At 37.7% G+C, this 27,830-nt stretch overlaps 1 protein-coding gene across 3 annotated transcripts; it reads right to left on the minus strand.

Annotated features, from left to right (window-relative positions):
• Window positions 1-5: 5 nt before the first annotated feature.
• Window positions 6-27,801, minus strand: LOC111346170 (uncharacterized). 3 transcript variants are annotated; one of them, XM_088728246.1, is made up of 11 exons: window positions 27,597-27,801; window positions 17,220-17,308; window positions 16,838-16,892; window positions 15,149-16,346; window positions 12,099-12,218; window positions 11,443-11,559; window positions 10,782-10,901; window positions 10,099-10,215; window positions 9,822-9,908; window positions 2,760-3,593; window positions 2,362-2,496 (listed from the first exon to the last, which is right to left on the minus strand). In XM_088728246.1, exons 3-11 carry the CDS (start codon window positions 16,859-16,861, stop codon window positions 2,489-2,491), a joined length of 2,625 nt encoding a protein of 874 aa, XP_088584372.1. In that variant the 5' UTR covers window positions 16,862-16,892; window positions 17,220-17,308; window positions 27,597-27,801; the 3' UTR covers window positions 2,362-2,488. The 3 variants fall into 3 exon arrangements, with proteins under 3 accessions (XP_088584370.1, XP_088584371.1, XP_088584372.1); XM_088728244.1 differs by having other exon boundaries at window positions 6-3,593; XM_088728245.1 differs by lacking the exon at window positions 17,220-17,308 and having other exon boundaries at window positions 6-3,593.
• Between the last annotated feature and the right edge of the window lie 29 nt (window positions 27,802-27,830).

A 27,830-nucleotide genomic window follows, 5' to 3' on the forward strand; every position in this document is an offset into this window, starting at 1 on the left:
ACAAATTAAGAGACAATTTCCATTTATTGGCTTTCCCGAAGCTGATAAGTTTATCACAAAGATTGACTCGTCGTCAACATAGCATTGCTCAGATTCTATCACTAAACAACTATAACTAGATTTCTTAACGAATCAGCTCTTACACTATCAGTGTCTCCTTTTTCAGTGTTTTGAGATTAATTCATGAATCACAGAAACATAAAATGATTATTTACCTATTTGCGCACGGATGGGTCTCACATTTGGAAGCAAAAAACCGAAAACCAAATTCTTATTATGGTACACCAAAACTAGAGTCTACGCTACGCTATCATGTGATGCTTGTATGATCATAGTCTCAGTTGGTCAGTAGTGTGTCTCAGAGTACTCTGTATGTACGTGTAACCATCTTCTTTCCCTAGTTTCGAAAGTGAAATATTTTCATTTAGTTCTGTTTTGGGCCAACATAATAACAGTGAGAGAAATTCTACGGGCAGGTAACGCTCATTAATTCCTAATCCACTTTAGGCCACCCACATTATTTTGTAGACGCGATTCCAATCGGCCGCCCAAAACCTTGAAGAAGTCTATTCCTAACGCAGTAATACAATTCCATAACAAGCCAAGAAACATCAAAGTCTTATTGCACTGAAGAAGCTCTACAAATTCATTAGCTCCGTAATTACCGATATGGTTTTCTCTCAGCTGCAAATGCGTCAGGGTTTGATTTGTTTTCAGTGCGTGTGCAAGAGCTACTGCGCCTCGATTTTCAATGTAGTTTTGACTCAAATCTAAACGTTCAAGAGTGCCATTAACCCTGAGACCCTCTGCTAAAGTTATTACACATGATGAGACGATTGAGGTAGATCGTAGATCTAAACGGGTCAGCTGAGTGTCATGTGACTGAAGAGCCTTTGAAAACGCTGCTGCTGATGAATCACCAAAGCGAGATGCGGATGCGGGAAAAGAGTTCTCCATCCCCAGGCATAAGTGAGTCAGAGAACATTTTGACTGAAGAGCCTTTCCAAGCTCTGTTAGTGATGAGTCATTAAAACCATGTCCATGAATATCTAGGTAAGTCAGCGAACTATTATACAGGAGAGCGTGTACTATAACTCTCATCCCGCAGCCACCAATACGCACATGTAAACTGTCACCACTCACATTTAAGCACCTTAAAGTTCGGTTAGACTCCAAAACTTGCGAAAGTGATACGGCTCCCTCATCACCAATGTCATTCTGTCCGATATTCAAGTCCTCCAACACTCTATTGAACTTTAACGCTTCTGCTAATGCTTCAACTCCGATGAGTGTTAACTTATTATCAGCTACGCACAAATGAGTCAAAGTGTGATTTGACTGGAGAAGTATTCCGAGTGCTTTGGCACCCTTATCACCAATGTTGTTTTTTCCGATATTCAAGTGCTTCAATACTTTATTGGACTTCAAAGCTTCTGCTAAGTTTTCAACTCCGATAGGTGTTATCTCACTATCAGCTGCGCACAAATAAGTCAAAGTGTGATTTGACTGGAGAAGTATTCCAAGTGCTTTGGCTCCCTTATCACCAATCCCATTCTTCCCGATATTAAAGTGTTCCAATACTTTATTGGACTTCATACCTTCTGCTAAAGCTTCAATTCCGTTAGGTGTTATCTCATTATCAGCTACGCACAAATGGGTCAAAGTGTCATTTGACTGGAGAACTTTTCCAAGTTCTTTGGCTCCCTCATCCCTTAGTCTGGCTTTACGCACATTTAAATGCGTTAGCGTGTGATTCTCCTGAAGAGCGGGAGTTAGTGATATGATGTACGAGTAGTCCGTCAAATATAAGTGCGACATAGTGTGACTTGTTTTTAGGACATCAGCAAGTGCTGCTACTACTGATTCGTCTAATTTTGCATTTGATACGTCGTTTTGCCAAGCTAATGTCTTCAGTTTGCAGTTGGCCTTTAGATATTCAGAGAAAACGAATGGAAATCGACAGTTAAAGGTAATGCCCGAACCACTATGATTCACTGTTATTCTATTCCTGGGAAAACAGCGTGCTAGCGTACCGGCCATCTTGATTTGGTAAGGTTTAAGTTCACTTTTAGGTTGTTCACATTGAATAATAGCATCAACTACTTTCAATAAGAACGAAAACTGCTCGTCAACTGGAAAGCGTACCAATGTCGGTTGCTCTAACTCCCAATCATAGTTAGTATCTTCAAAAACAAATACGTAACGTAAATATTTAGTATCGCTAGAGAATTGGTCAGGTTTTTCATGCTGAAAGGAATCGCATATACTCGAAACCAATAAGGCAGCTGTATCATCACTTTTACTTGCTGCCATTGTGATGAGAAACTTCCACACCTGCCAGTACCTATAAATAGGACTAAGTTGTTTCAGCAGGGCGGTCTTGTCCCCGTCAGCAGTTAGCAACTCATGCGCCATGTGGAATGCGGCGAAATATTCCTGAAAAGTCTTGTGGATAAAAGCGTAAGTCGGTTTCGCTTTGTCTCTGCTCTTACTGGCCTGCCGAGAAAGAAATCCAAGATCAAGAAATTCGGTTGACTGATTTTTCAGCTCCTCTAAAGTGAAACCTAATTGATCTTGTAGCAGAGCTTTAAGGGCCAGCTTTCCTAACTGATTTAGCTGGTCAGCGTACTCCTCTACGAGATTCTTGTCGTCCAAAGAGATTCTTTTTGTTGATCTATTTATACGATATCTTCTAAGAACACAATTAACAATTTCAATATACAACATGGTTCTGTTGTAAGGTAATACTCCATTTGTACCTTCAAAAACAAGACACAGAAGAGCTGTGTTCAGTGCATTGGCAGTCAATTCCCTGAGCTGTGAGTCCTTGTTTATTTCCTTGATCAATGCCTCAGCAAGACTTGGATTCTCGTGCTTTCTGAAGTACTTCTTGATGTAACTGTCGGCATCGTCTTTGGTGTAGCCTACAATCTCAAACAGCGCGTCACAGTGTGGTCGAACTTTCATCCCTACCTCGTGTCGAGCAGTTAACATAACAAAGGTAAAAGGAAATGCTTTTCCTTTAATCAAAGGCAAATATTTTTCAAACAAATCATTTCGTAATTCATCCAAGCCGTCCAGCACCAACAAAATTCTAGATTGATTTCGGCGAATAAATTGGAAAAAAATTTCCTTGTCTTTCTTGTTTACATCAATTGGTAGTAGCTGAGCTTCGATAGCGGCCTCGATGTTGTCAGTCTCTATGTCACGACAAGTCAGCCGAAGAAGTAAGTCCAGTTTAGGAAAAGAAGATTCAGTTGTAATGTTCCCCACTGACCAATCATATGCAAGCTTCTGACAGTAGGTGGTTTTTCCCATCCCAGGTAGCCCCTCGATCAACACCACTCTTGGTTTTTCATTTTCACATTCACATTTCTGTTTGCAGTCACATTTCTTAATTGGTCTATAGACCTCAGTCATTTGGACGATGTCATTTGTTAACTTTGTTCGTTCTATCTCCCGGCTAACCATCGTCAGTCTTGTAAAGATCTTGGACAGTTCGAATTGCAATTCATCTTCACACCAAGGGAAGGGACACAGTACAGTGCCTTTGTACTCTCGTCTGATCAGCTTCTCAAGTTGCTCCGGGTAATCTAAAAGGTTCAATTTAAGATTGTCATGTTAATCTTATTATTATACATTGTAGTCACCCTCTGTCTTCTCATTGGCTAAACGCCTACTGTTAATTCTGGGAAATAACGCAACCTACAGATTAGTGAATAATCTGTAGGTTGCGCGCGCAATGCATGATTTCCGGTGGAGCAATGTCAAGTTCTCAGACAGCGAAGGAAGAATGGCTTCTCGATTCGCTTCATCGACCAAGCGAGAAATTGAGAAATTACTTGAAGATAAAGATTCGGAAAATACTAAAAGAATATACAATAAAACAATTATTGGATTCGGTTTTTGTGATATGCGGAATAATCAAGGTCTCGGTTAGTGTTATCAGCCGAAGCCGAAAGCTGAGGCTGATAACACTTAGCTCGACCTTGATTATTCCGCATATCACAAAAACCGAATCCAAAAATTGTTTATAATCGTAGCGCGCGCAGCGTAGCTCCATAATTAAACAAAATAGTAGTAGTAACCCATCCAGCCGAAAAAAGTTGGTCTTATGACCGTACGGGTGTCCGTACAAGGTGCTACTTTCAGCATGCGCGGTCAACTGTACCGCGGGCACGCCAACGCCGCCGCTTTAGTCTTGTCCAGCGAGCGTTTGAGCACATCGCGTGCGCTACACTTGTACATAGCTGAGGTGACTGGGTTCGAGATGAATATATATTAACACTAACTTTATCCATAGTAGGAGCTTTAGTTTTGTTGACGAGACGTGCGGGAAAAAAAATGCGAGCTCCGCTTTAAGGCTTAGCTAAATCTATATATTACTTGTAATAATAAACTAACCAGGTAACACCCTTATGGGATTAATTATCTACATAACAGAAATTTGTCTAGTCAGTAAGGAGCCACGAATAGGAACCCGCTTACGCAAACGATAGAGCAGGGGAATGAGTCATTTCACAGAAGACACACAAATTCTCCCGTGACTCTCTGGCCCTCTTCCCCCTCCTCACTCCGTATTAAGCCCTTTCCAGGCTCTCAGTCATTGGAGACGAACGAAAAAGCAGCAACCCGAAACAGCACGAAGACAAATGCAAAGAAGTTTTTCCCTGTTTCCTGTAGCATGCTTTGAAACAATTCTCGTTCGATGCACTTTATTCTTCCTCTCCATCACCTGTCAGCCCCTCTTGGTTCCTGAAAAATATCTACCTACAAATAATGGTCTGCTCTTAGTAGTAATCCTAACTCAGTCTTGGTCCATGCAAAATGATGAATGTTTCTCTAGGCTATCAGAGAGTGAATTCCACGGATATGGGGAAGAAAAATAAAACTCAGTAATCGACTGACCAAGCTATTACTGCACTTTGTTGATATGATATCAACAAAGTGCAAGTTGAGGTTGAGCAAGTGAGGTTGAGCAAGATAGCTTGAGGTGAAAAAAAAAATTACCCCAAGATCCAATTAGTAATTCTCCCCACTTAATGCCATACTTGTCCTTCTGAATTAGACTGGAGAATTTGGTCTCATTCCAAAGTAACGCCTTCAAGCTGATAAGCTTGTTTGTTCTTATAAACTGTTTACAAGACAATTTATTAGAATTGCTAGGAGAAGTTCCGAGTTAATCCCTTCGGGGAGATGATTTACGTTAGCCTTCGGTTTCGGGTAACAATTTATATCTCAGACACTGAAAATCAAGACGTTGATATGATATCATTAAACCCTTTGATCGGCGCAGTTATCTCCTAAGAAAAAAACCAATTAGTATTCGAATACATAACTAATGTCGCTATGGAGGGCCCCTGTACAAGTCAATAAGGACTGTGGGGCTATCTCAATGCAAAGTCACTACACTTGTCCTACATATTTTTTTTATATGTGTAAGCATTCCATAATTTTTTCTGAGGTGTCTAACTCATAAATAATTAGTAAACACATGATTTCTTGCGTAGATGATAATTAGGTATAACTGAGCATAGTGACAGGTAATTTTATTCAGATTAACAGACAATGCTCTTGCCCAGCAATTTGTGGTCTGAATAATTTGCAAGTGATTATTATTACCAAATTACACAATCAAGAATTCATGTAATCACTCATAAATAATATACACGGAAAAAAGAAAAAAGCAAGACAAGAAATCAAAATATTAAGTAAAATTCTCACGGCCCATTATTTCATTTGATATGAATGTTTTATTTTTTTTAACAAGACCATAATACATGCCACTGATATAGTTGAAGCACGCTCATACAGTTTAGTTAAGAACATGTCAATGCGTTAAATCTGATGAGTTAATTTCTGCACGATTTTCTTCAACAATTGTAGTACTGTAAAGCTCTATAAACCTATTCACTCACAGGATCTAAATATCAGTTTTCTTCATTTTAAGAAAGTGTAGCTCTCTGAATCTGGTATTGAATAAAAAATATCCATTTGTTGATATTTTTTCTTGTCCCATCACATTAAGCTTGAAAATGAATGACATTGTACAGAGAAACATGTACACATCTTTGGCCATAAACAGAAATGAAAAGGTGAAGGAAGTTGAGATGAATGTCCCTTATTTGTGTTTGGTTAGTTGAGGTGAAGTTCCAGTCTGTCTCACTGATATAAGATAAGAGGGTGGTCAATCAGTGAAATAGATCTTGTATACCTCCTTTGTCTGTTATTTTGTTCCCCTTTGTCTTTTAAATTAGTTTGTAAATGTTGTAGCTTGGTAATTATTCATCTAGTCTATTTTCGAAGTATGCATCTGTCACAGACTATAAACTTTTACTTTTCATCACCTTTCTACTTTTTTTTTTTTTTACTTGGTTAATATTTAATTTTTAGGAGGCTTTTAAACGTTGTATGCTAATTGGGTAATCACATGATTTTGAATGCCACTTGAAATAAAGAAGAACATTTAAATTTTTCAGGTAATCACACAGTTGCACCAGCTAGCCCATTTCACAAGAAATCATGTGGTAACTTATTAACAATGTACAGTACCGCTCAGATATACACTGACCAAACAAAAAATTCCAAATGCAGTAAATGGTTTGAACCCGGGGGTAACATGTGAAGGTGTAGTCTGATCGTCCGGGTGAGTGTAGTCCTGAGAAGGACTGTTGTCGGTGGCAGTGACTGACGTTTCGACAACCTGTGCGGAAGTCATCATCAGAGTCAAGTGAGTGATTGTTGTCAGTAGAATGTTCTTATTCCAGTTCGTGTGACTATCACTGACTATCACGACAAAATGGACGCACTAGTTAACGACAAACGAACCTACGAAGAACTCAAACGTGACCCAACTCCTGCCCTTCAACGTAAACTCAACAGTAAACTACTGACACTCAAGAAAACGAACGCCTTTGACAACCAACGGTACTATCGACTGAGGTGCTCGGTACCACAGCCACCGAAACTCTACGGTTTGCCGAAACTAAACAAACCTGGTTTCCCGATGCGACCTATTGTTTCTTTCTGTGGCTCTCCCACATACCAACTATCCAAGTACCTGACGACAATACTACAACCGCTAACCGACAAATCCAGACATAAACTACAATCCACTGAAGACTTCATTAACGCTACCAAGACTGTTCAGATACCTGACGACTACAAACTAGTGTCATTTGATGTGAAATCACTGTTCACAAGTATTCCACTTCAATTAGCATTACAATGCACTGAGACTGCAATCCGAAAATCTACCGAACCACTACCGCTACCGACAGACGACATCATGGACTTGCTAAACATTTGCCTAACGTCTACTTACTTTCAGTACAACGGTAAACACTACAAACAGTTACACGGCACTGCCATGGGGTCTCCAGTTTCTGTTGTTATAGCAGAAATTGTGATGCAGAACATCGAGGAACGCGCCCTTTCGACTTGCCGACAAACGATACCGCTTTGGTTACGTTACGTTGACGACACATTCACCGCCGTTCGACACGACGAAATTGACGCATTCCACAACCACCTTAACGAACAAAACACTGACATACAGTTTACCAGAGAAGTCGAAGAAAATGGCAAACTTCCTTTTCTAGACTGCCTGGTAAGCCACAACGACAACTCATTACGAACGACAGTTTACAGGAAACCGACACACACCGACAGATTACTAGACGAGTCATCCTACAACCCTACATCACACAAAGCCACAACTATCAGAACTCTAACACGACGCGCACAACTAGTATGTGACTCGACAGACAGCTTATCCGACGAGAACAAATACCTTCACCGTGTTTTTACGAAGAACAACTACAACAACGACTTCATCCGACGAAACACTCACCGACCCACTACCACTACCGAAACAAACGACACCGCAACCCCTACGACTACAGCAACCATACCGTACATAAAAGGTATGTCTGAAAACATCTCGCGCATCTTACTACCCTTCAATATCCGCGTCGCCCACAAACCCATCACCACACTACGTCAGTTACTAACCAACGTTAAAGACAAAGACGAACCGAGGAACAGACAGGGAACGATTTATAAGATCAATTGTTCCGACTGCCAAGCCTCCTACATCGGTGAGACTGGCAGAAACCTCACAACAAGACTGACTGAACACAGACGGGCGACGAGGAAAGGTGATGTCAGCAATCACATTGCTGAACACCATCGACTTACCAACCACAACATTGACTGGGACTCTGCGCAATGCCTAACCTACAGCACTGACTATTTTCAACGACTGACTCTGGAAAGCTGGTTTACTAACTTAGAACAGACTCCCCTAAACAGATGTCAACAACTACCCGCCCCATACAAACGACTCATTCACGACATAAACATCACAAACGACCGAAAAAGAACAACCTAGCTTTACCGACAGACCGAAACAGACCAATCACGAACGACTTACGTCACTTGAGTCTTACAGCCAATAACATCACGGCAAAACCAACCGATCATTTCACACGAACTGGAATAAGAACATTCTACTGACAACAATCACTCACTTGACTCTGATGATGACTTCCGCACAGGTTGTCGAAACGTCAGTCACTGCCACCGACAACAGTCCTTCTCAGGACTACACTCACCCGGACGATCAGACTACACCTTCACAAAAAATTCCAAAACATGCCAAAAATTGCATGCTAATGCAAATAAAAAAAAATATGTACACCAAAATTGCACACATGTGCACATAAGCTTGACAAGTCTACCTCATCAGTATGTATGAGCTAGGCTTGTTGTTTTTCTATGATTGACAGTTCATTGTTTAAAAGAGAATAGGCAACAATGTAAAAGCACTAAAATACTCCATGGCTACCAACACCGACATAATTGTAATATTTTGTTTCAATCACAGCTCAAACTGGCCTTTGTGATAGAATACGTATTACATACTGATGCAACTTGATATTTGGAATATATAAATGATTCATCATTTTCCAACAAAATTCCTTTATCAAAGTAGCTGTTTCTTAATTTGTAACACATCCCTTGCAACCGCTAGGAAATGTACATGGAAATGAAAAGTGCAGTTCTTAAGGAGAAGATAGGAAGACTGTGACATTACTTATTATTTACTGTCTGTTTTATGCTTTTAGTCATCAGAAAACCCTCAAAACATCAGCTTTCAAAATTTTCTCCTACAGTTTTTTAAGCCTATACCTTTAACAAGCTCCTGTTGTTAAGTATCTGAGCATAACTCAAAAAGCCTGTACTTATACCTCACTTTAATATGAACATTTTAACTGGATTTTTTCCCTTACAGTACACACACTCTCACTGGTTTCTCTAGGGTCACATAACAAAAGTATTCTGCTCAGGCAACATTGCAAAATCTATGATATCAGAGGGTAACAGTACAATGTTATTGGTGAATGTTGATTTACTATTGCTGTTGCACATTAAAAAGTGTAATTGAAGGTAGGATGAAGGTGGCATGAAATTTAAGTGATGAAGTATTTTGCACTTGAATTGTTTCCAAAATACTTCCTCTCCTTTCCTTGTTATACTATTAAAAAATTGCACTTTCAGACTAGTCCCATAGCAAACAGTTTAATTTGTTTCCCTTTGGATCACTACACTAGTTGCTTAACTTTTCTCTAAAAGAAATAGAAATAATTTTATACAACAGCTGTAAGGTTTAGGTCTCAAGACAAAGAAAAATAATAGAGAATACAAAAATATTAATGATAATAATAATAATAGTATCAGTAATAATAATAATAATAAGCATCTCTTTACATGAAGAATCCAAATTATAATAACAAGGGTTAACTTTAAACTTTACTAACCTTGGGTTTGAGTTCTCTGTTCAACATGTTCTTCTCCATAATCCATTAATGAATGAGACAATTGACCAACAGAAGTGCCCTTTAGGGCTAAAACAAATATCGGATCAGTTAATTACAGCCCCATCAACTAATTTCACTGATAAAAGAGGAAAGACCAAGGGAAGGTTTTGAAAAATATTGTGGCCCACTAGTGAGCTTTGAAAGACATACATGTAAGTGTGGCAGTCATTTGAAAATGAACCAGATTATTGGCATAATGTAATATCTTTGATATTACCTTCATAGAAATCATATTTATTCACTTCTCCTCTGAATTGTTTAGAACGATGATCACCAAAAACAGTAGAAGCTGGCCTCTTATCTCCAGTTGCAATAACTGGTCTACTTCTTAAACCTTATGGTGCAAAATAACAAATTAAACAATTAGAATAAGATTCCCCCACTACTGAATTTTTATCCACTGTAACTTCATTTTCTTCTATTTTTTCCATTCTTGTCTTCCTGTACAAATATGATGAGATCATCCCGAATCTACCAACTTTCTCAAAACAACCACATTTAGCATAATAATATTGCTTAAAGTGTTAGTACAGTGTAAATGTACAAGCATCTCCTATAAGAAAACATATACTGCAGTTACTACAGCATAGTACATCTGAAAAAGGAAGTGGAACCTCATTTACAAATGGAGGTTATAGTCCTCTTACATGCATGCAGTTCATAATTTTCTTTCCAATAATCCTTATGTTGGAGGATGAAAAATTTATGCAATTTTCATCAATTTTTTACTTTCTTGACATTTTTTAATCAAGTATTTATTTGCCTTTTCAGGCTTTGTAAGAAACGAGTTTGTTTTTTTTAATCAAGAGATTAGAGCCATTTCTTATTTTGTTTGCCTTGCTTATTAAAACAACAGAATAAAAAGAATGTAAAGAAACTTAAACTAGACATTTCACCAACCCTGAGTGTAACTGCTCTGTTGAACAGGTTTGTCTTGAGTCAAAGAGGCTGTAGGAAAAGGACTCTGTCCATATTCCATAAATGAGTGAGAGGAGTGACCACAAGAAGAGCATCCTAGAACTAAAACAAATATCACATCAGTTCATTACAAACCCTTCTATTGATTTCACATTAATTTTTGGAAAGACAAATAAAGGGATGGTTTGAAAAATATTGTGGTCTACTAGCGAGCTTTGCTGTGGCTGCCTCCCATAGACATAAAAAGAGGAGTTTTAAAACCCAGATCTTTGAAGTTTATTCACAAAGTCTTGAGATAACATTCTAGTGAAAATAAAAAGGTTAATCATGCAATTATCTAACCTCAAATAATCAAGCCAAATACTAAAGAAATGCTCTTACCTTTAGGTTGTATACTTTGAAGTTATAGATCCAACGGATCACAATTACAAACTAACTGGAACTGACTTAGCAAATACAGGTGAAAAGCAAAAGTAAAACAAAACAGTGGCTAGAAACAGAAAAAAGACGGGGTGGTCACTGAAGACTTGTATCGCTGGCTGAACTAATTGCACAGCGCTGCAGTTACACTTACAAAGCATGCAAGTTTGGGATACTTAAAAATGAGCAAAAAAATGGGCATCATTTAATATCCCAATATCACCTTCATAGTGATCAAAACGAAGTAGTCTTCCTCCCAATGGTTTAGAATGGTGATCCCCCAAAACAGTGGAAGGTGACCTCTTATCTCTAGTAGCAATAACAGGTCTGCCTTCTGAACCTACAGGTACAAAATAGAAAATCACAGAATTACATTTGAAGGATTGACTCCCCTTATGATTTAGCTCATAAGTTCTCTTTTCCAGGTACATGTATGCAGCTGTAACTGACTATAAACTTTTATAGTAAACAGAGTATGATTGAGGGTTGGGTGAAGTAACACAAAATTGTAGCAGTCACTCAGTTATGGTAGTAAACAGCAATTGGTTTCTTTCCACATCCTGTCCTCTAGCTACTTTCTTTGTTGTGCTATATAATACATCCCATTAACACTGGTCTTCAGGCAAACAGTTTCATTAATAGTAATTATGTTTCTCATTGGACCAGTTGCAAAGCGTTTTTTAAACAATTCTAAAAGAGATATAAAATAATTACAACTATACCAAAAAAATTGTAAAGTTTACGTCTCTGAGGACAATTAAAGCCTCAATAATAAAAGGAAATACAATATTCTAAATTAGTAATAATAATAATAATAAACATTGATTTACATGAAAAGTTCAAGTATAATAATAACTCTTCACCATAAATTTCACTCACTTTGATTGTGACTTTCCACTTGAACAAGTTTGTCTTGAGTGGCAGAGGTTGAAGGAAGAGGAAACTGTCCATCTTTCATAGAAAAATGAGATGACTGACCACCAGAGGAGCCTTTTACAGCTGTAAGAGACACAGTCCTGTCACTTAATTACAATAATAAAAAAGGAAAGGCAAAGGGATGGTTTGGAAAAATATCAAGGGCTAGAAGTGAGCTTTAACAGGCCTGCAAGCTTGGGATTCATTTGAAAATAAACAAGATGACTGACATCAATTAATATCTTGATATTAACTTCATGGTGATCATAGTAAATCAGTTTTCCAGTGAATTGTCTGGAATGATCATCTCCTAAAACTAGAGAGGCTGGCCTCTCATCTCCTTAATTGGAATGATGGGTCTACTTTCTGAACCTTAAGATGCAAAATTACAAATTATGCCATTAGAATAAGGTTCTTTTAACATTTGGTGGCTATAAATTAGTAATTCACTTACTAATAGTTATCATATAATTTGTCTGTTTATACATTTTCTTTCTTAACCATGAAGAGTTCATCCTGAGGCACTCACACTTGCAAAAAACCACTACTGATGACCACTGATGTGCCTGCAGCTGTGATCATGAAGTCAAGACCCCTGGCCAAGAATAATTTCCTAAGCTTAGGGCACCCCACTGTTATCACAAAACAAAATAAATCTGTGACCGGGCACAGGATTTCGTACACTAACGCTTTTTCGTTAAACGGTTGAAAATAAACGGTTTGTAAACGGATAATAAACGGGTAGTAAGAGTGTTTAAACGGTTTGCATATCCATTTAAACGGATAATCCAAAGCGTTAAACGGTAGGGCAAAGTCCAAAAACGGATTCCGTCAACCGTGAAACGGCCGAGAAAAAAAATAAACGGATGGCTTAAAACGTTAAACGGTTGAACAGGATCTATTAATGGATAGCCTAAAACGTAAAATGGATGGACAAAACCCTTGAACGGATCAGGAGGGCTATAGAACAGCGGGATAAGCCATGCACGTAACTAACAGAAACCGTTGCGAACAATTATACGAATAATATTGTTCTTGCGGAACACTGACGTTTCATGCTAATATTATATTCGACTGACACCAGTAGAAAACGAAGTAAAATTAAATTACTAGCCTGCAATTAAGCTATCCACTGGCGAGTAAAGCGAGCCGAGAGCGAGTCTCGCACTGGAGAGCTCGCAATGCGTTTGAAAATTTGCATAAAATATAAGCAGAGGAAGCAATCTGTCAATCATGACAAAAAAAAAAAAAATTAGAATCGAGAAGTCTTTTTTTTTTTTCATGTTCCTACATTGTTTCTTCTACATATTGACCAAAATGAAATCGCACTATCAAGTGAAAAACCTTAAGAAAAGGATTATACGTAGGTAAAAGTAGCTGCCGATTTTGTAGATTTCACCGTCGGTTAACCATCGAAACAATTTTGCTTACGCAACTTTCTTTCGCTCATGTTTCATCTAGCGTTCGATTTCGTAAAGTAATTTGTAATTATAGCTTTTATAAAGCCATTTTCGTTTCCTTTCAATCGATGGAAATAAAAGATGAGAAACCCAATGGCCACCGATTCGGTAAATAGTTTTGCCGTACACGTCTATCGAAATAAATTTGCATAAGCATGAAAACAAATCTCGCTCTTCTCATGTTACTTAACGAATATCATTCCGTTTTCGTAAGGTAATGCGAGCTCTCGTGTCTCAATATCTGAGTGAGAATTCTACTAATCGAAGACCTTCTCATACCAGAGATTTGCAAACAGTAAGTTGTAGCGAAGACCAACGTAGCCGCTCGATCGAAGCGTGATTGATTTTGAACGGGTGCTTCTTGGGACTGTTTTATACCGTTGCTCTTCAAAAACGTTGAACGGATGCAAGTAACCGCTAAACGGATGGATTTTTTTTAAAACGGATAGGTTAACCCTTTAAACGTTTAGTCGAAAACGTTAAACGGATGAGCAAAGCGTTTAAACGGATGAAGAAAGCATTTAAACGCTTTGATGATCCGTTTTAAACGGATGATAAACGGATAGTAAACGGATTATTTCGTTAAACGGTAAAGCGTTAGTGTACGAAATCCTGTGCCCGGTCACATCTCTTTAACCCTTTCACCCCTGACAGTAACTATCTTCTAAACTTCTCCTTTCAGTATCACCTTTACATATGGTGCACGATCCTAAAAGTAGATGGCACTATTTAAGCAATAGCGAAAATCAGACCTGAAAAACAAAATCAGGCTTGTACGGGATTCGAACCACTGACCTCTGCAATACTAGTACCGCGCTCTACCAATTGAGCTAACAAGCCAACTGGGAGCAGGCTGTTAAGTTGATTCGTAATAAACCCGTGAAAGTGATAAATCAGATACAATGAGATACATGAAGTTCATATATTTTGAACATATGTATTAGATACATATGGTGCACGATCCTCGCAGTAGATAGCGCTATTTAAGCAATAGCAAAAATCAGACCTGAAAAAAAATCAGGCCTGTATGGGATTTGAACCACTGACCTCTGCAATACTAGTGCAGCGCCGTTAAGTTGATTCGTAATAAACCCGTGAAAGTGATAAATCAGATACAATGAAATATATGAAGTTCATATATTTTGAACTGCGGTATTAGATACATATGGACCTAATACCACGGTTCAATATGGTATATGGTATATTCAATATGGTATATTCAATATGGTATATAACCCATCAAGAGTTTATCTAAGACACACACACTTGCAAACAACAACTTCATGACCACTGATGTGCCTGCAGGTGTGCAGATGACCACAGGCTTAATGTATTCCCTAGGCTTAAGGCACCTCACTTTTATCATTAAACAAAATAAATCTCTTTAACCGTTTCACCCATCACACTATCTTCTAATTTCTCCTTTCAGTATCATCTTTGATTCAAATGGAAATGATCAACAATTTACAAAGCTCCTAATTTTTTAACAAGTAGGTAAGAAGTAGATATCAATAAATTCACTCCTCTCAACGAAAATCATTTTCTGTAGCTTACCAAATATGAGACTGTACATCCTCTCTACAAGACTTCTAATGGGCTTTTCCCAGCTGTACATCTCAAGGTACTTTTCACGAAGAATCTTTGTTTCTGCAAGTCGCACACTCCTCTTTTTCTGTCGCACAGCCTTGATTTCCATTGCCCAGACTTTAGGATCTTCAGAGTCTATCACACACTGTGATCCTAAAGGCACCTCCTTCAGAGCTTCTCCAAATCCTGAATTACCACTGACAAATACAGGTAAACCCGCTGATAAGGCTTCCAGAGCATTAATTCCAAATCCTTCAGTCTTGGATGGCATTATGGCAAGATCCACCTCACAAAATAAGTTGGCTAAAACTTCTCTGCTGTCACTGAAGCTGCGAACAGTTAGCTGATTATGATCAATACCATGCTGAAGAAGCTTATCTGCTATTTCATCTCCTCTCCCTCTTGGTGCACCAACAAACTTGAGTTGATAGGATTTATCTTTCAACTCAGCAATTGCTTGAGCTGCAAGATCATAACCTTTCAAGATGAAATCTTCACAGCTGTCACCACTTCCAATGACTAAAACACTGAATGTTCTTCTTTCTTCAGTGGCTTGCTTTACCTCCAAAAATTCAGAGAATACGCTTGGAGTCAGTTCAAAAACATTTTGCTCTTTTTGACTGCAACGAAGGTAACGCTTGTAAGCATCTGTCAGCTTGGGTCCAATTGCTACAACTTGATCAGCCTTCTCACACAATTCAACTTCTATTTTTTGCAGTTGTTCACCTTGTGAAATGCTTTTGTACATTCCAAGTTCTTCTGAGGCAGTGTGAACAACTTGAATCCATTTGCATTGGTGAAGTTTTCTAATGGCCTGCGCTTGTTTGCCAAGTGTTACTCCATGTCCTACTACACAATCCATGACATGTCCATCTGGGACAAACATCAGACAGTCAACTGGATTCATACCAGGCAGCGTTTCAGCAACAACCAGCTGAACATCATGACTTGTTGCATTGTTCCTGTCTTCTTCACTGCATTGCAGAAGAAAGACACTAACTTCCACATTGGAGTGTTTAACCAACTGTATGGCAAGCTCTCTGTTGATGGTTGACAGGTCTCCATCAGTTGATGATCTCCACTCACTGCTCAGCAAAGTGACTTTTAGTTTCCTGTTTTCTTGGCCTTCTTGTGATGTAGACGCTACACTAGGAATGTCAAAATCCTGCAAAAGCAAACGAAAAGGCATTCAAAACAATTTGCAAGTTTCCTTTGGGGAATTGCTCATTCATGCGTAAAATTACATATTCCATCAATGTCTGTCTAAATTGGCTGCTCCTAATGTCACAAAGTCAGGTGCATGTACATGTATGAGATGTATCATTTCAAAGTTTCATCAACCTTGTGACTTCTACATAAGGTGTAACTGTCCATGCAATGCATGTAACAAATAATGTTCTCCTTGAAGAATAACTTCTTTTCTTTTTGAAACTCAATATGTACCAGCAAATGACTATTCTGTTTGCTGGTTGTAAAACATTAACCAAATAATTGGGTTTTCCAGTTTAAAAGTCTAGTACATGTAGTTTGATAGTATACCGTTGAACAGAAAATGAAAGATATATATGCATTTCTTAATTAAGCAGCATTTTTCTTCGTGATAAAAATTAAACTACACAGTCCTACAAGAAAATTCAATTATCACATTATTGTTACCTTTGATACATGTAGCTCAGACATCACAGAAGACCTTTAATACTGAATAATGCAGCTAAATAGAAAAAACATTAAAATGTCAAACCATGTTCACTTCCTTTCACTAGGCAATAATTTATGGGTGAGTTGTAGAAAATTAAAAGGTTCAGAAATAGAAATGAGTTCAGTGTAAGGGAAAATATAGAAATGTAAAACATGGAACATTATTTCATAAATCAATGTAAAAAGTGGGAAAGTTGCAGCAAAGAAAACTTGAACAATGAGGCACAGTTAATTTCAACCATTTCCAAGGGGTGTAACGCCAAGAAAGCCATGCACTGAATGGAAACTTTTACATGAACATTTGTTGGAGTAAACAACAATAGCAAATTAGAGGAATTACCTTACACTCTTTCTAGTCATCCACAAGAAATATCCATTGTGCAGAAAGGAACCCATTGCAATATTGAATCCCAACATGCCTCCCTCGCCCTTAAAATTGACAATAGAAAAATAATTATTCTAACGAGATGTAAGGAATTAAAGATCAGCATGCATATTCTCTATACTACTTTATCAACATTTCCTAAGATGTTGAGATGGAAAATTTGTTATACAATCAACAACTTCTCTAGTTGGTGATCATTTCCTTTATTCTTGTGACCTTAATGTGGGATTCAGGGGTGATATTGTAAGGAGAACTTAGATGCTTATATCATAATTATAGTCATTCTTAGGGGTTAAAGGGTTCACGGAGAAGTAAAATTACATGAAATATACTAAGATTGCTTTATTTTTTCTACTGAAAATATTTCATAGTTCTAGTGAGTTAGGGATTGTAGAATGATACCCAGAATCTGCATTTCAGACTTATGCCAAGAAGCAGCTTAAACATATTACTGACTCTACAATTGACACAGCACTTTAAAATTGAATTTTAGGATTATTTAATTATTTATATATTAATCTGCTTTCTTACTGAGGTTTGAATGACCAGAAATATTGGCTGGAAGTGCCTAATAGCAGAGTTTGCTGAGCAAAGCACTATAGCTTAGAAAAACTGGTAACTCATAACACCAGGAAAATGAGACTGCACTGTACTCTCACACATCACTTACAATCTCTTGCATGGACATTTACTGTTCAATTAATTGCATATGGCCTACTCTGATTTAAATCTTGTTGTAGAGAAAATTTTATATAGCATCACATCAAGCATTGACAAAATAGTATGTTTTCAGTTTAAATGAATCAACACTCACAACTGCATTCAAACACATAGAAGTACAGATAACATTATACTGAATGTTTCCATTGCATAATTTTTGTTGATGTTGTTGATGTTGATCTTTGCAGCCCAAAGAGCCAATAAAACCACTGAGCTTTAAATATTGGAAACACAAGGCTTTCCTCAAAGAGAAATGAAAGAATGTTCAGTATGCACTTAAAATCATAATTCAAGCAATATTCTTTTTATTTATTCAACTGTTTACAAAATTTTTATAACATATGTAAAGTATTGTTACCTTTTGTACATGTACCTTAGTTTAATCTTAAGTTTTTCCCTCAAAATCCTGGAAAAAGGGGTAACTAAATGAATCACACATATACAAACAAATCAACAGAAAACAGTAACATAGAGAATTAAGAACTAAATAATCTCAGAGAAAATGATCGCAGAGGTTTGAAGGGAAAATCTTATATTGTGTTAGCTAATTTCCACCATTGCTGAAAAGAGACAGTCGCTTGTGGATCGAGTTTGTCTTTGTAATTAACAATTATTCACAGAAGGCGAGGTGAATATCGTTGAATAATCCCCGAGACGAAGTCGAGGGGATTATTCGACAATATTCACTGAGCCTGAGGCGAATAATTGTTTTAGTATAATTTCAGAGCTGAACAACAGAGAAATTTCTAAAATCATAACATTTTAGTAACATTTATTAACTTTTTATTTTAACATTTTATAAAAAACCGCGTGGAGCAGTTTATATAGCGTCATATAAGGAACCGCTCGACCAATCAGATTGCTGGAAACTCTTTGCTCAGCTCTGAAATTATACTAATTGGAAATATCAATCACTTATGTGCAATTAACTACTTTTATATTATTCTAAGAATGCCTGGTCGACATTTTTCATCATCATCATCATCATCATGACTTTATCATAGTGTCAAAAAAAGCTATAAGCCACTTAGTCAAGGGTAAACAAAACCCTCTACTAATTGGGGACACTGAAATAAAACCAATTTTAATGTAAAACAATTAGCCTAGGTAAGTATACTAGAAAATAAAAATAGATAACTATTAATAATAATGAATTCACTTGATATTTACAATAAGATAATACATTATTTAGATTAACTAGAGTATATAACAAATAATAAATAGGTAAATAGATAAATAAAATAATATAAAGAAATAGGTCAGTATGTATGTCAATTGGTACATAATAGGCAGTTCTCATAGTCAGGTTTAAGCTTTAGCGAAAGATTGATACCATGAATCTGTCGTTTAAATTATTGCAATGATGGTAAATTTCTAAGATTGCTAGACAGGCTATTCCATAATTTTGGTCCTAGATATCTCAATGAATGTTTCCCAGAAGTTACCGCATGAATTCTGGGTATGTGAAAACCAGCCCCTCTAAAGTTGTAACCAGTGCTATTTAATGACAACAAGTTGCTGATGCTCTGAGAACACATGCCATGCTTCAAGCATGCTGTATCTTCAAGCCTCCTTTCATACAGTGTAGGAATAATTCAGCAGCTTCTCATATTTGGATTTACCATCCCTAAAGACTGCACGCAGACCCCTCTCCTGAATGCGCTCTAGTTTCCTTTTGTCGCTCACACAGCACAAGTGCCATGTAGGATGCCAATAAGTTAGATTAGGAAGTATTGCAGCTTTGAAAAGTTGCAGTTTTGCAGCCGTGGCACTATTTTTTAATCTCATCAATACACCAATCCTTTGCCTTGCTTTTTTACATGTGATATGTAAGTGTTCACTAAAATTAAGCTTGTTATGGATGGTCACACCTAATAACTTAAAGCTATACACGTGTATAGTCTGTTCCTTGAACCCTTACGCCAAACTCATCGCCTACTTGTTTACTAGTGATTAGCATAGTATGATATTTGGAAAGGTTCCCCTTGAGTAGATTATAGATTCATACCATACTGAGGCTTTTGTGGCAATTGCATTAAGGCTATGATTAACTGTAGACACAATTTCATTATCTCATAAAGCTAATGGTCATCAGCATATATGCTGAGGTTCTGATCAATTTCATAAGCTAAGTCATTTTGGAAGATGTTCCACAATAATGGTCCCAATGCTGAACCTCGGGGACAGCCACGGTTAACTCTTCTCTGGGAACTTTTTTGAGAAGCCAACTCACTCTGTTGTAATGGTCACACAAGTAACTACACAACAGTCTGATTAGGCTTTCTTGGAAACCATAAGCTCTGAGTTTACTTAGTAACAGAGCTGGATGCATCAAGTCAAAGGCCTTCGACATATCAGTTGTTAACATTCCCACAGTCTTTTTTGTTGTCCCTTGCCAGTCTCCAGAGCTCAGTTAAATTAATTAGGGTGGTCTCACAGCTGTGAGTTTTGCGATAAGCTGTTAGAGTCTGTTCCAGATGATGGTCGAATATCCCCACTAGCTGTTTAGCTACAATCTGCTTAAAACCTTTGTCCACCACAGGGAGGACAGTGATGGGTTTATAATTCTCCTTTAGTAAGGGGTCATCACGCTTGAAGACCAGCACCCATTCTCTCTTTTTCCATGAATGGAGCCAATGTTCCTCACATATACCTCTGTTTTATAAATTGGTGAGTGAGGTAGCAATTTCTGCTGTTCCAACTCTTAGCACAAATGGGGGGATAGAGTCACAACCAGATGCCTTCCTAGCTTACAGTGTTTCCATCACTTGTTGAACTTCTGCTTTTTGAATAGTTTTGAATGCAAGAGCTTCATGTTGGATAGAATGCTGTGCTATTTTTAAGACACTTCAAGGGTGGTTAGTGAAATCACTCTCGGTTAGAGAATTAACATTCTCCCCACTGATATCGTTGCAAAGTAGCTGCCCAGGGTTTCAGCTACCTCATCTTGATTCCTGATAATTTCTTCACCTACTTTAAGATCTAATTGGGAGCTGTTTTTGTCTGTCGTTGTGAAACAACGTTTTTGTTTGTCAACAACTGACGAGGTCGTAGACGAGACTAGTTTTTAAGTTTTCGCAGTAGTTTGTTGAAAGTAGAAGTTAGTTGGAGTTTGTTCACTTACATGGTTTATATGGTGTTTTTGCCCGCCTCTGAGTTTAAGAATGGCATAAAAGTTCTATAGAAGTCTGCTGGGTTCTCCTTAAGATGATTTGATTTATCCCTCCAATATGACTTGATTGCTCTTTGCCTCTGTCTTGTGGCTTTATTACAACATCTGACTAGCTTATCCCAGTTGGAGGTTGATCTATCCTTGTAATAATTTGCTAATGCCTTTCTCTTAGACCTGATAGCATTCTTCCAACTTGTTGTCATAATTATTAAACAGTAAGAGAGGTTCAAGTTTCAAAAGACTGTCAAATATTGAATGGAAACCTAATATTAATTGCTTTTGCAAGATGTTGACATTCCCAGAGTAACCTCTTCATCACAAGAAGGCCAAGAAAAGAGGAGGTTAAAACTCACTTTGCTGTGCAGTGAGTGGGATGAATCTCATCAGTAATATTAGTCAACAGAGTACAATACAATACAAACTTTATTGACACTCCCTAAAGAGGGTTTATCGGTGACAATGATCTAAAATTACAAAATTACAGTATTAAAAAGTATAATAGAAAAATTAAGGAAGCTAAAATGTTGATAAATGTTCGCCAAAGTTAAAACTAAGAGTGATGAGAGAGGAAAGCAGCAAGTAATTTAGCTCTAAGTTTACGCTTAAAATCATGAGAAGAATTACAGAGTTTGAGGGTATCATCTAAACTGCTCCATAGGCTTACTGTACGATAAAAGAAAGTCCTCTGTCCAGATTTAGTTCTATACAGGGGTATATGCAGGAGTTGGGAGCTTCTGGTCGTGCAACCACTTATCTCACCACGTGTTAGAACCTTCGAGTAGAGATAAGTAGGAGCGGAGCCGGTCATACATTTAAAAGCAAGTACGGCGTCAAGGAGATATAGCTGAGATTTAATAGGTAGCCAGTGCAGTTCTCTCAGAAGCAGAGTCACATGGTCAAATTTTCTGAGACCACAGATAATCCAGGCTGCAAAATTCTGGACCACTTGTAGCTTGAGAAGGTTAGTGTCTGCTGCATTGGACAAGACAGAGGAACAATAAAATAATTTACTTAACACTAAAGTGTTAATTATTATCAACAGGGTCGATCTGTCAAACACGTGCTTAACACGATTAATTTGAGCTAAACTTGAGAAGCAAGAGGAAACTGTTTTAACAATATGCTCGTGAAAAGTAAGGCTTGAGTCAAAAGTCACGCCTAAGTATTTAACGACATGCACCGGTATTAGTTCCTTTCCTAAGAGGGAAAGACGAATAACCGGATATGATTTAAATTTTTTCGATTTCCATAAATAATAAGCTTAGTTTTATCAGGATTCAAGAGAAGACAGTTTGCGAAACATCACTTTCGAATCTGTAGAAGATCAGCGTTAAGATCTACAACAGCCTTAGCCCAGTCTTGGACTGGGAAAGAAATGTAAAGTTTTGTGTCATTGACGTAACTTTCAGAAAGACAGGACTGGGGGGCAAGAGGTAAATTGTTTACATAAATATTAAACAAAATGGGTCCTAGAACGCTTCCTTGTGGCACGCCTGATATAACGGGTAGAGGATCAGACAACGCAGAACTTATGCACACTACTTGTCGTCTGTCAGAGAGATAGCTGGTGAACCAGGCAACACTGGATGGCGAGATTCCAATATCCAGCAGTTTGTTGAGCAAAATTCCATGATTTATTGTGTCGAAAGCCTTGCTCATATTGAGTAAGACAACAGCGATAATTTTCTTCTCGTTAATAGCACTTAAGATAGCATAAGTTGTTCGTATTAAGGAGGTTTCTGTAGAGTGCAGTTTCTTATTACCACTTTGCCGAGTAGATAACCTTTTGTTTGACACTAGGAACGGCATAATTTGATTAAGTGCAGTCCTTTTGCATACTTTCAAAAGAATGGGCAGCAGAGAGATAGGCCTATTACTGTAAGGTTCTTCGTGATTACCTTCTTTCGGAATAGGCGACACGACAGCTAATTTCCAAGATCTAGAAAATTTTCCACGAGAGAAAGAGGCATTAATTAACAATGTAAGCACCGAGAGAATAACAGGAAGGCTATCTTTGATTACACGCACCGGAATATTGTCTATCCCAGAGGACTTATTAGCTAGCATTGACCTGACAATCTGAGCAACTTTGTTACAATCTACGTGCTTAGAATTGAATTGATCAGTCACTGGTGAAATTCCTAGATCAAACGCAGGTGCAGAAAGGTCGAAATTGCAATCATTGGCAAGGGAATTAATCTTGTCATCAGCAACTCGGCCAACAGACGTAAAGAACTGATTAAAATCATTTGCAACGGTCCAGTTATCTTTGCTAAATGATCCCTCACTAGTAGAATTCCTTGGAATAAACGATCGAATAATCTTCTACAACTGGCTTGAATTATTAAGGTTGCTCGTGATCTGGTCCAAGGCGTAAGTGCATTCAGCTGATCTTATTTCTCTCTTAACATCATTCCTTAGGTTTCTATAGGCTGCCCACAAATCAGGATTATTTGTTCTTCTTGCTATCTTTTGCCACCAGTCCCTTGATTTCATGAGCTCTCTGATCTCGTCAGTTATGTAAGGAATGAGTATTCCAGAGTAATAATAATAAGAGTATTCCAGTATAATAATAATAATAATAATAATAATAATAATAACTTTATTATACACAGAATTAAAAAAGTTGACACTTATTTACATTGAAGCTGTGTACAGAATAAATTGTAATATACATAATTATATTTAAATAAATTTAATTAATTAATTAAATAAATAAATGAGCATAAAGGCTAAATATATATACAACTAAAATTACATACAATCATTTCTCAAACCAATAGTTTGAAGTAAAACTCCTTATCAATTCAGAATTCTTTACATGATTTGGTAAGTCATAAAAAAGCTCAGCGGCTGCATAAGAAAATGATCTTCTTCCTGATTTAGATGAAATCCTATTCAAAGGAATATTACTACGCCCCTCGTATTATAATTGTGTACATATCCAGATTACAAGAAAACAAATTCACTAAGTAGGATGAACAAAAACCATTTATGCAGCGGAAAACTTGAAGACATTTGTGGAAGGTCCATCTCTCAGTTAGTGGTAACCAACCTAACTCCTTAAAGAGCTGTTCAGAGCTCCAATCTTACACTTAAGGATAATATGAGCACCTCGTTTTTGTAATCTTAACAGCCTATTCAAGCATGTTTTATCTGAATTGGACCATACAATATCGCAATACTCATATAATGGTTGAACGATTGAATTATGCAATTGCTTACAAACATCAATGCTACTAAATTATATTATTTTCCTAATTATACTCAAGAGTCCAAGTCTACGAGAAACTTTCGAAGCTATAGTATCAATGTGTCCATGCCTGTTCAAATTTAAACCAAAATCAAAATTGACTCCTAAGTATTTAGAAAAATCTTTTACCAGAAGAAGTGATTCTGACATTTTTAGGACAGGCCTACTGGCTTTAGCCAGACGCTGACTTGTGCCAAACACCATGACATTTGTCTTGGAGCAGTTCAATATCAGACCATTATCACAGAACCAATTGCTCAAGGAGCTAAGCTCTACTTGAAGGACATGTCCGATGATCTTTACATCTTTGCTGGCGAAGAACAGTGCTGTGTCATCTGCATATAAAACAAACTTGCTTTGCTTAACACAGTTTGGAAGATCATTGATAAAGACAAGGAATAACAAGGGTCCTAAAATGGACCCTTGTGGTACACCAAAGTTCAAATCCAGGGGCTCAGAGGTGGTTCCACTGATGCAGACAAACTGAGTTCTACCAGTCAGATGATTATCAAACCAGTGTAAAGCATGTCGAGTTATACTAACGGGAGCAAGTTTAGTTTTCAAGATGGACTTGGTCATCCAAATCATCAAAAATTTCTCCAACACCCCATGGGGCTTCAGAGAGGTCCTTGGAAAACTTACCACAATCAAAGTTTTTATAACTTTGAAAGGTTATAACGTTGTTAGGTTGGCACGGAGGTTTAAACTTTTTCCTTCAGGATTCCATAAATAAGAGCATGATCACCGAGTGAAGGGTGGTAGATCCCACCACATTTAAATTGGTTTGGCTTATTCGTTAACAGTATATCAATGAGGGTAGAGGTTGTTATTGACCATTTCTACACTGTGCGTGTAGCTTTACGAATAAGACAAGTGAAATCATTTTCCACCTCTAGGTCCAGGAGTAGTTTTCCTAGTGGATGACTACCTGACACCGGTTTGGGTGGATGATATATGCCAATGATGATCACGTCAGTAGAACCAATTCTTATATCAACTGCAAGAGGTTCAAAGGTTTCAAAAGTCCCATAGATCCTCAGCCTCCTACATGGTAGTAGCATTAACATATAGACCGGAATGCCACCTCCACCCTGCTTCCTGTAATTGCAATGTAAGGTGTGGCCAGGAATGGTGAATTAATTATCACAGTATCAGAGTCCAACATCTCCGCTATCCCAGTAGCCTGAGGCTAGTAAAAATTTGGTGGGACTAGTAAAAAACTACATTTGATAGCACGCTGGCTAGTAGAAAAAGTGAAAGAAATTATATATAATTAGTTTACTTAAAGTTCACAGTTGAGTAAAGAAACAAGACAGTTTAAATTTTAATGATAATGTCTGAGGCTAGTAAAACTTTGGTGGGGCTAGTAAAAAACTACATTTGATAGCGTGCTGGCTAGTAGAAAAAATGAAAGAAATTATATATAATTAGTTTACTTAAAGTTCATGGTTGAGTAAAGAAACAAGACAGTTTAAATTTTAATGATAATACCAAAGAAGAAGGCACAAGCCTTTCATCTTCTGGTGTCTTTTTTTGTCTTGCATGTTGATCGTAAACTTTGCAAGATCCCAGACTCTGCACTTAATGGTCAATGTCTTCCCCTGTCTTCTCTATACCAATGCTTCGCACTTAAAGTGATTGTACCATTCTTCATCGTTTTAAAAGATCAATAAGTTTAAAGGAAGATTTGCATGTATGGGGTAGAAGTAGACCTCGAGGGAAATTGATCCGGACTACCAAGTTGTATAACGGGCCAGCAAATTTTAGAAATCACTAGCCCACTCGTTAGTAATGCAGGTAAACAGGTGTCAAACCCTGGGGTATGTTGAATCAATTTTTTTTTTCGCTGATGAAAATAATGTGAGCCTTTAGTTTTCTGATCACTGCAGCAAGTTCTTCCTGTTTGTTTTTAATACTATTAATATTCAGATGACATAGTAAGATATCAGTACAGTGTTTCCTTTTATTTTCCAGTTGCTCATTATCTTATAGAACGTAAATGCCATTTGAATCATCATGAGCTCCGTCATTACTCTCAGAGTCAGTGGATGAGTTAAATTAAGGTCGAATTTAATGTTGTATGAGCGAAGAGAAAAACTGATAGTAAACAAGGTGGACAAATCCAGCTAAAGCAATCCATGTGTTGGAATTCTCTGTACTGCTTTGGAGTAACCTTACCACACTTTATGTGGCACCACGAGTCACACTGGTCACAACTTAATGCTCAATTGTTGCGAGCGACAGTTTTGAGAAAGACAGCGCAATTTTTGGGCCCTGGATTTTCACTGCTGTCTAGGGCTCCACACTAATGGTAGCCCACTAGCCAAAGACTAGTAGAAATTCAGTTTTCGCTAGTGGTTTTCAATTCCCACCAGCCAGCTTGCCTAGTAAACAGACTGAAATTGTCGTAACATCTAAAAACATCTAAGATGCCACTAGCCACTTGGCTAGTAATTTGAAAAGTTAGTGTTGAGCCCTGGATGTCGCCGCTAACAATCAGAGGGATTAGTTGAAAACTACGTTCCAAATCAGAGTAGTAGTGCACTCTTGAAGTAAAATATCCTTTACCACGAGGGAAGGATCCAAGATGGCAGACATGCTTCCAAAGGCATGCATACTGCTTTTGAGGTGGAATTCCCTTTGTGTGGCCGCCAGAATTCAACCGGGAGTGGAAAGGGCTACTCCGAAGGCTTCCCAATGTATTTTCACTCACATGCGTTGAGATAAGTGCCAGAAAAATAAGAAAAAGCTGAGAGCAAAGAAGAACTCGACTTCTCGCCATGCTAACCCTTCAAGCAAAGCAGTACTACCTCTCGCCTGTACTTTAATACTTAAAGTAGTACTAGTTTCACATGCACATACTTTCACACACAATAATGACATTCAACAGTAAAAACTTCCAAACACAGTTTGAATAAGCCGATCAAGGAACATTCCATGAGGGACACTGATCTAGATCAGGAAATTATATACGTATTTTGTATAGTAAACAAATCCAAAGCGAAAGTTGTTGTTTGGTTCTTGGGTACAAACTAAATGCTTTCAATCAAACGACTTTTATTTTTCAGTTTCAGTGCTGCTATTTGACTCTAATGGTGATGATGAAACATGCTGCTGCTCATAGTGAAAAACAAAACAGGTTTTTCGAAAGTAAAAGCGAAAAGCCATCGAAACAGACTGTACATACCTTAATGCTTGTGCGGAAGTCAAATGTCATCGCACTTCAACTCTTACCAGCTCATTCTTTAACCAAATTCGTCAATGTACATTTTGAATAACGCAGTGATTACTATTCGGGATGTTCTGCAGTTTTCTTTTAGCTTGAAAGGCGCGTCTTCGAGTTATTTCTTCTGATCTAACACGATGATTCTGATCTAACACGATGAGGCAAGTTTCGAATTGTTAGTGCGAGAAAGTCTGG

This window comes from Stylophora pistillata, chromosome 7, assembly GCF_964205215.1.
Source record: "Stylophora pistillata chromosome 7, jaStyPist1.2, whole genome shotgun sequence".
Lineage (NCBI taxonomy): Eukaryota > Metazoa > Cnidaria > Anthozoa > Scleractinia > Pocilloporidae > Stylophora > Stylophora pistillata.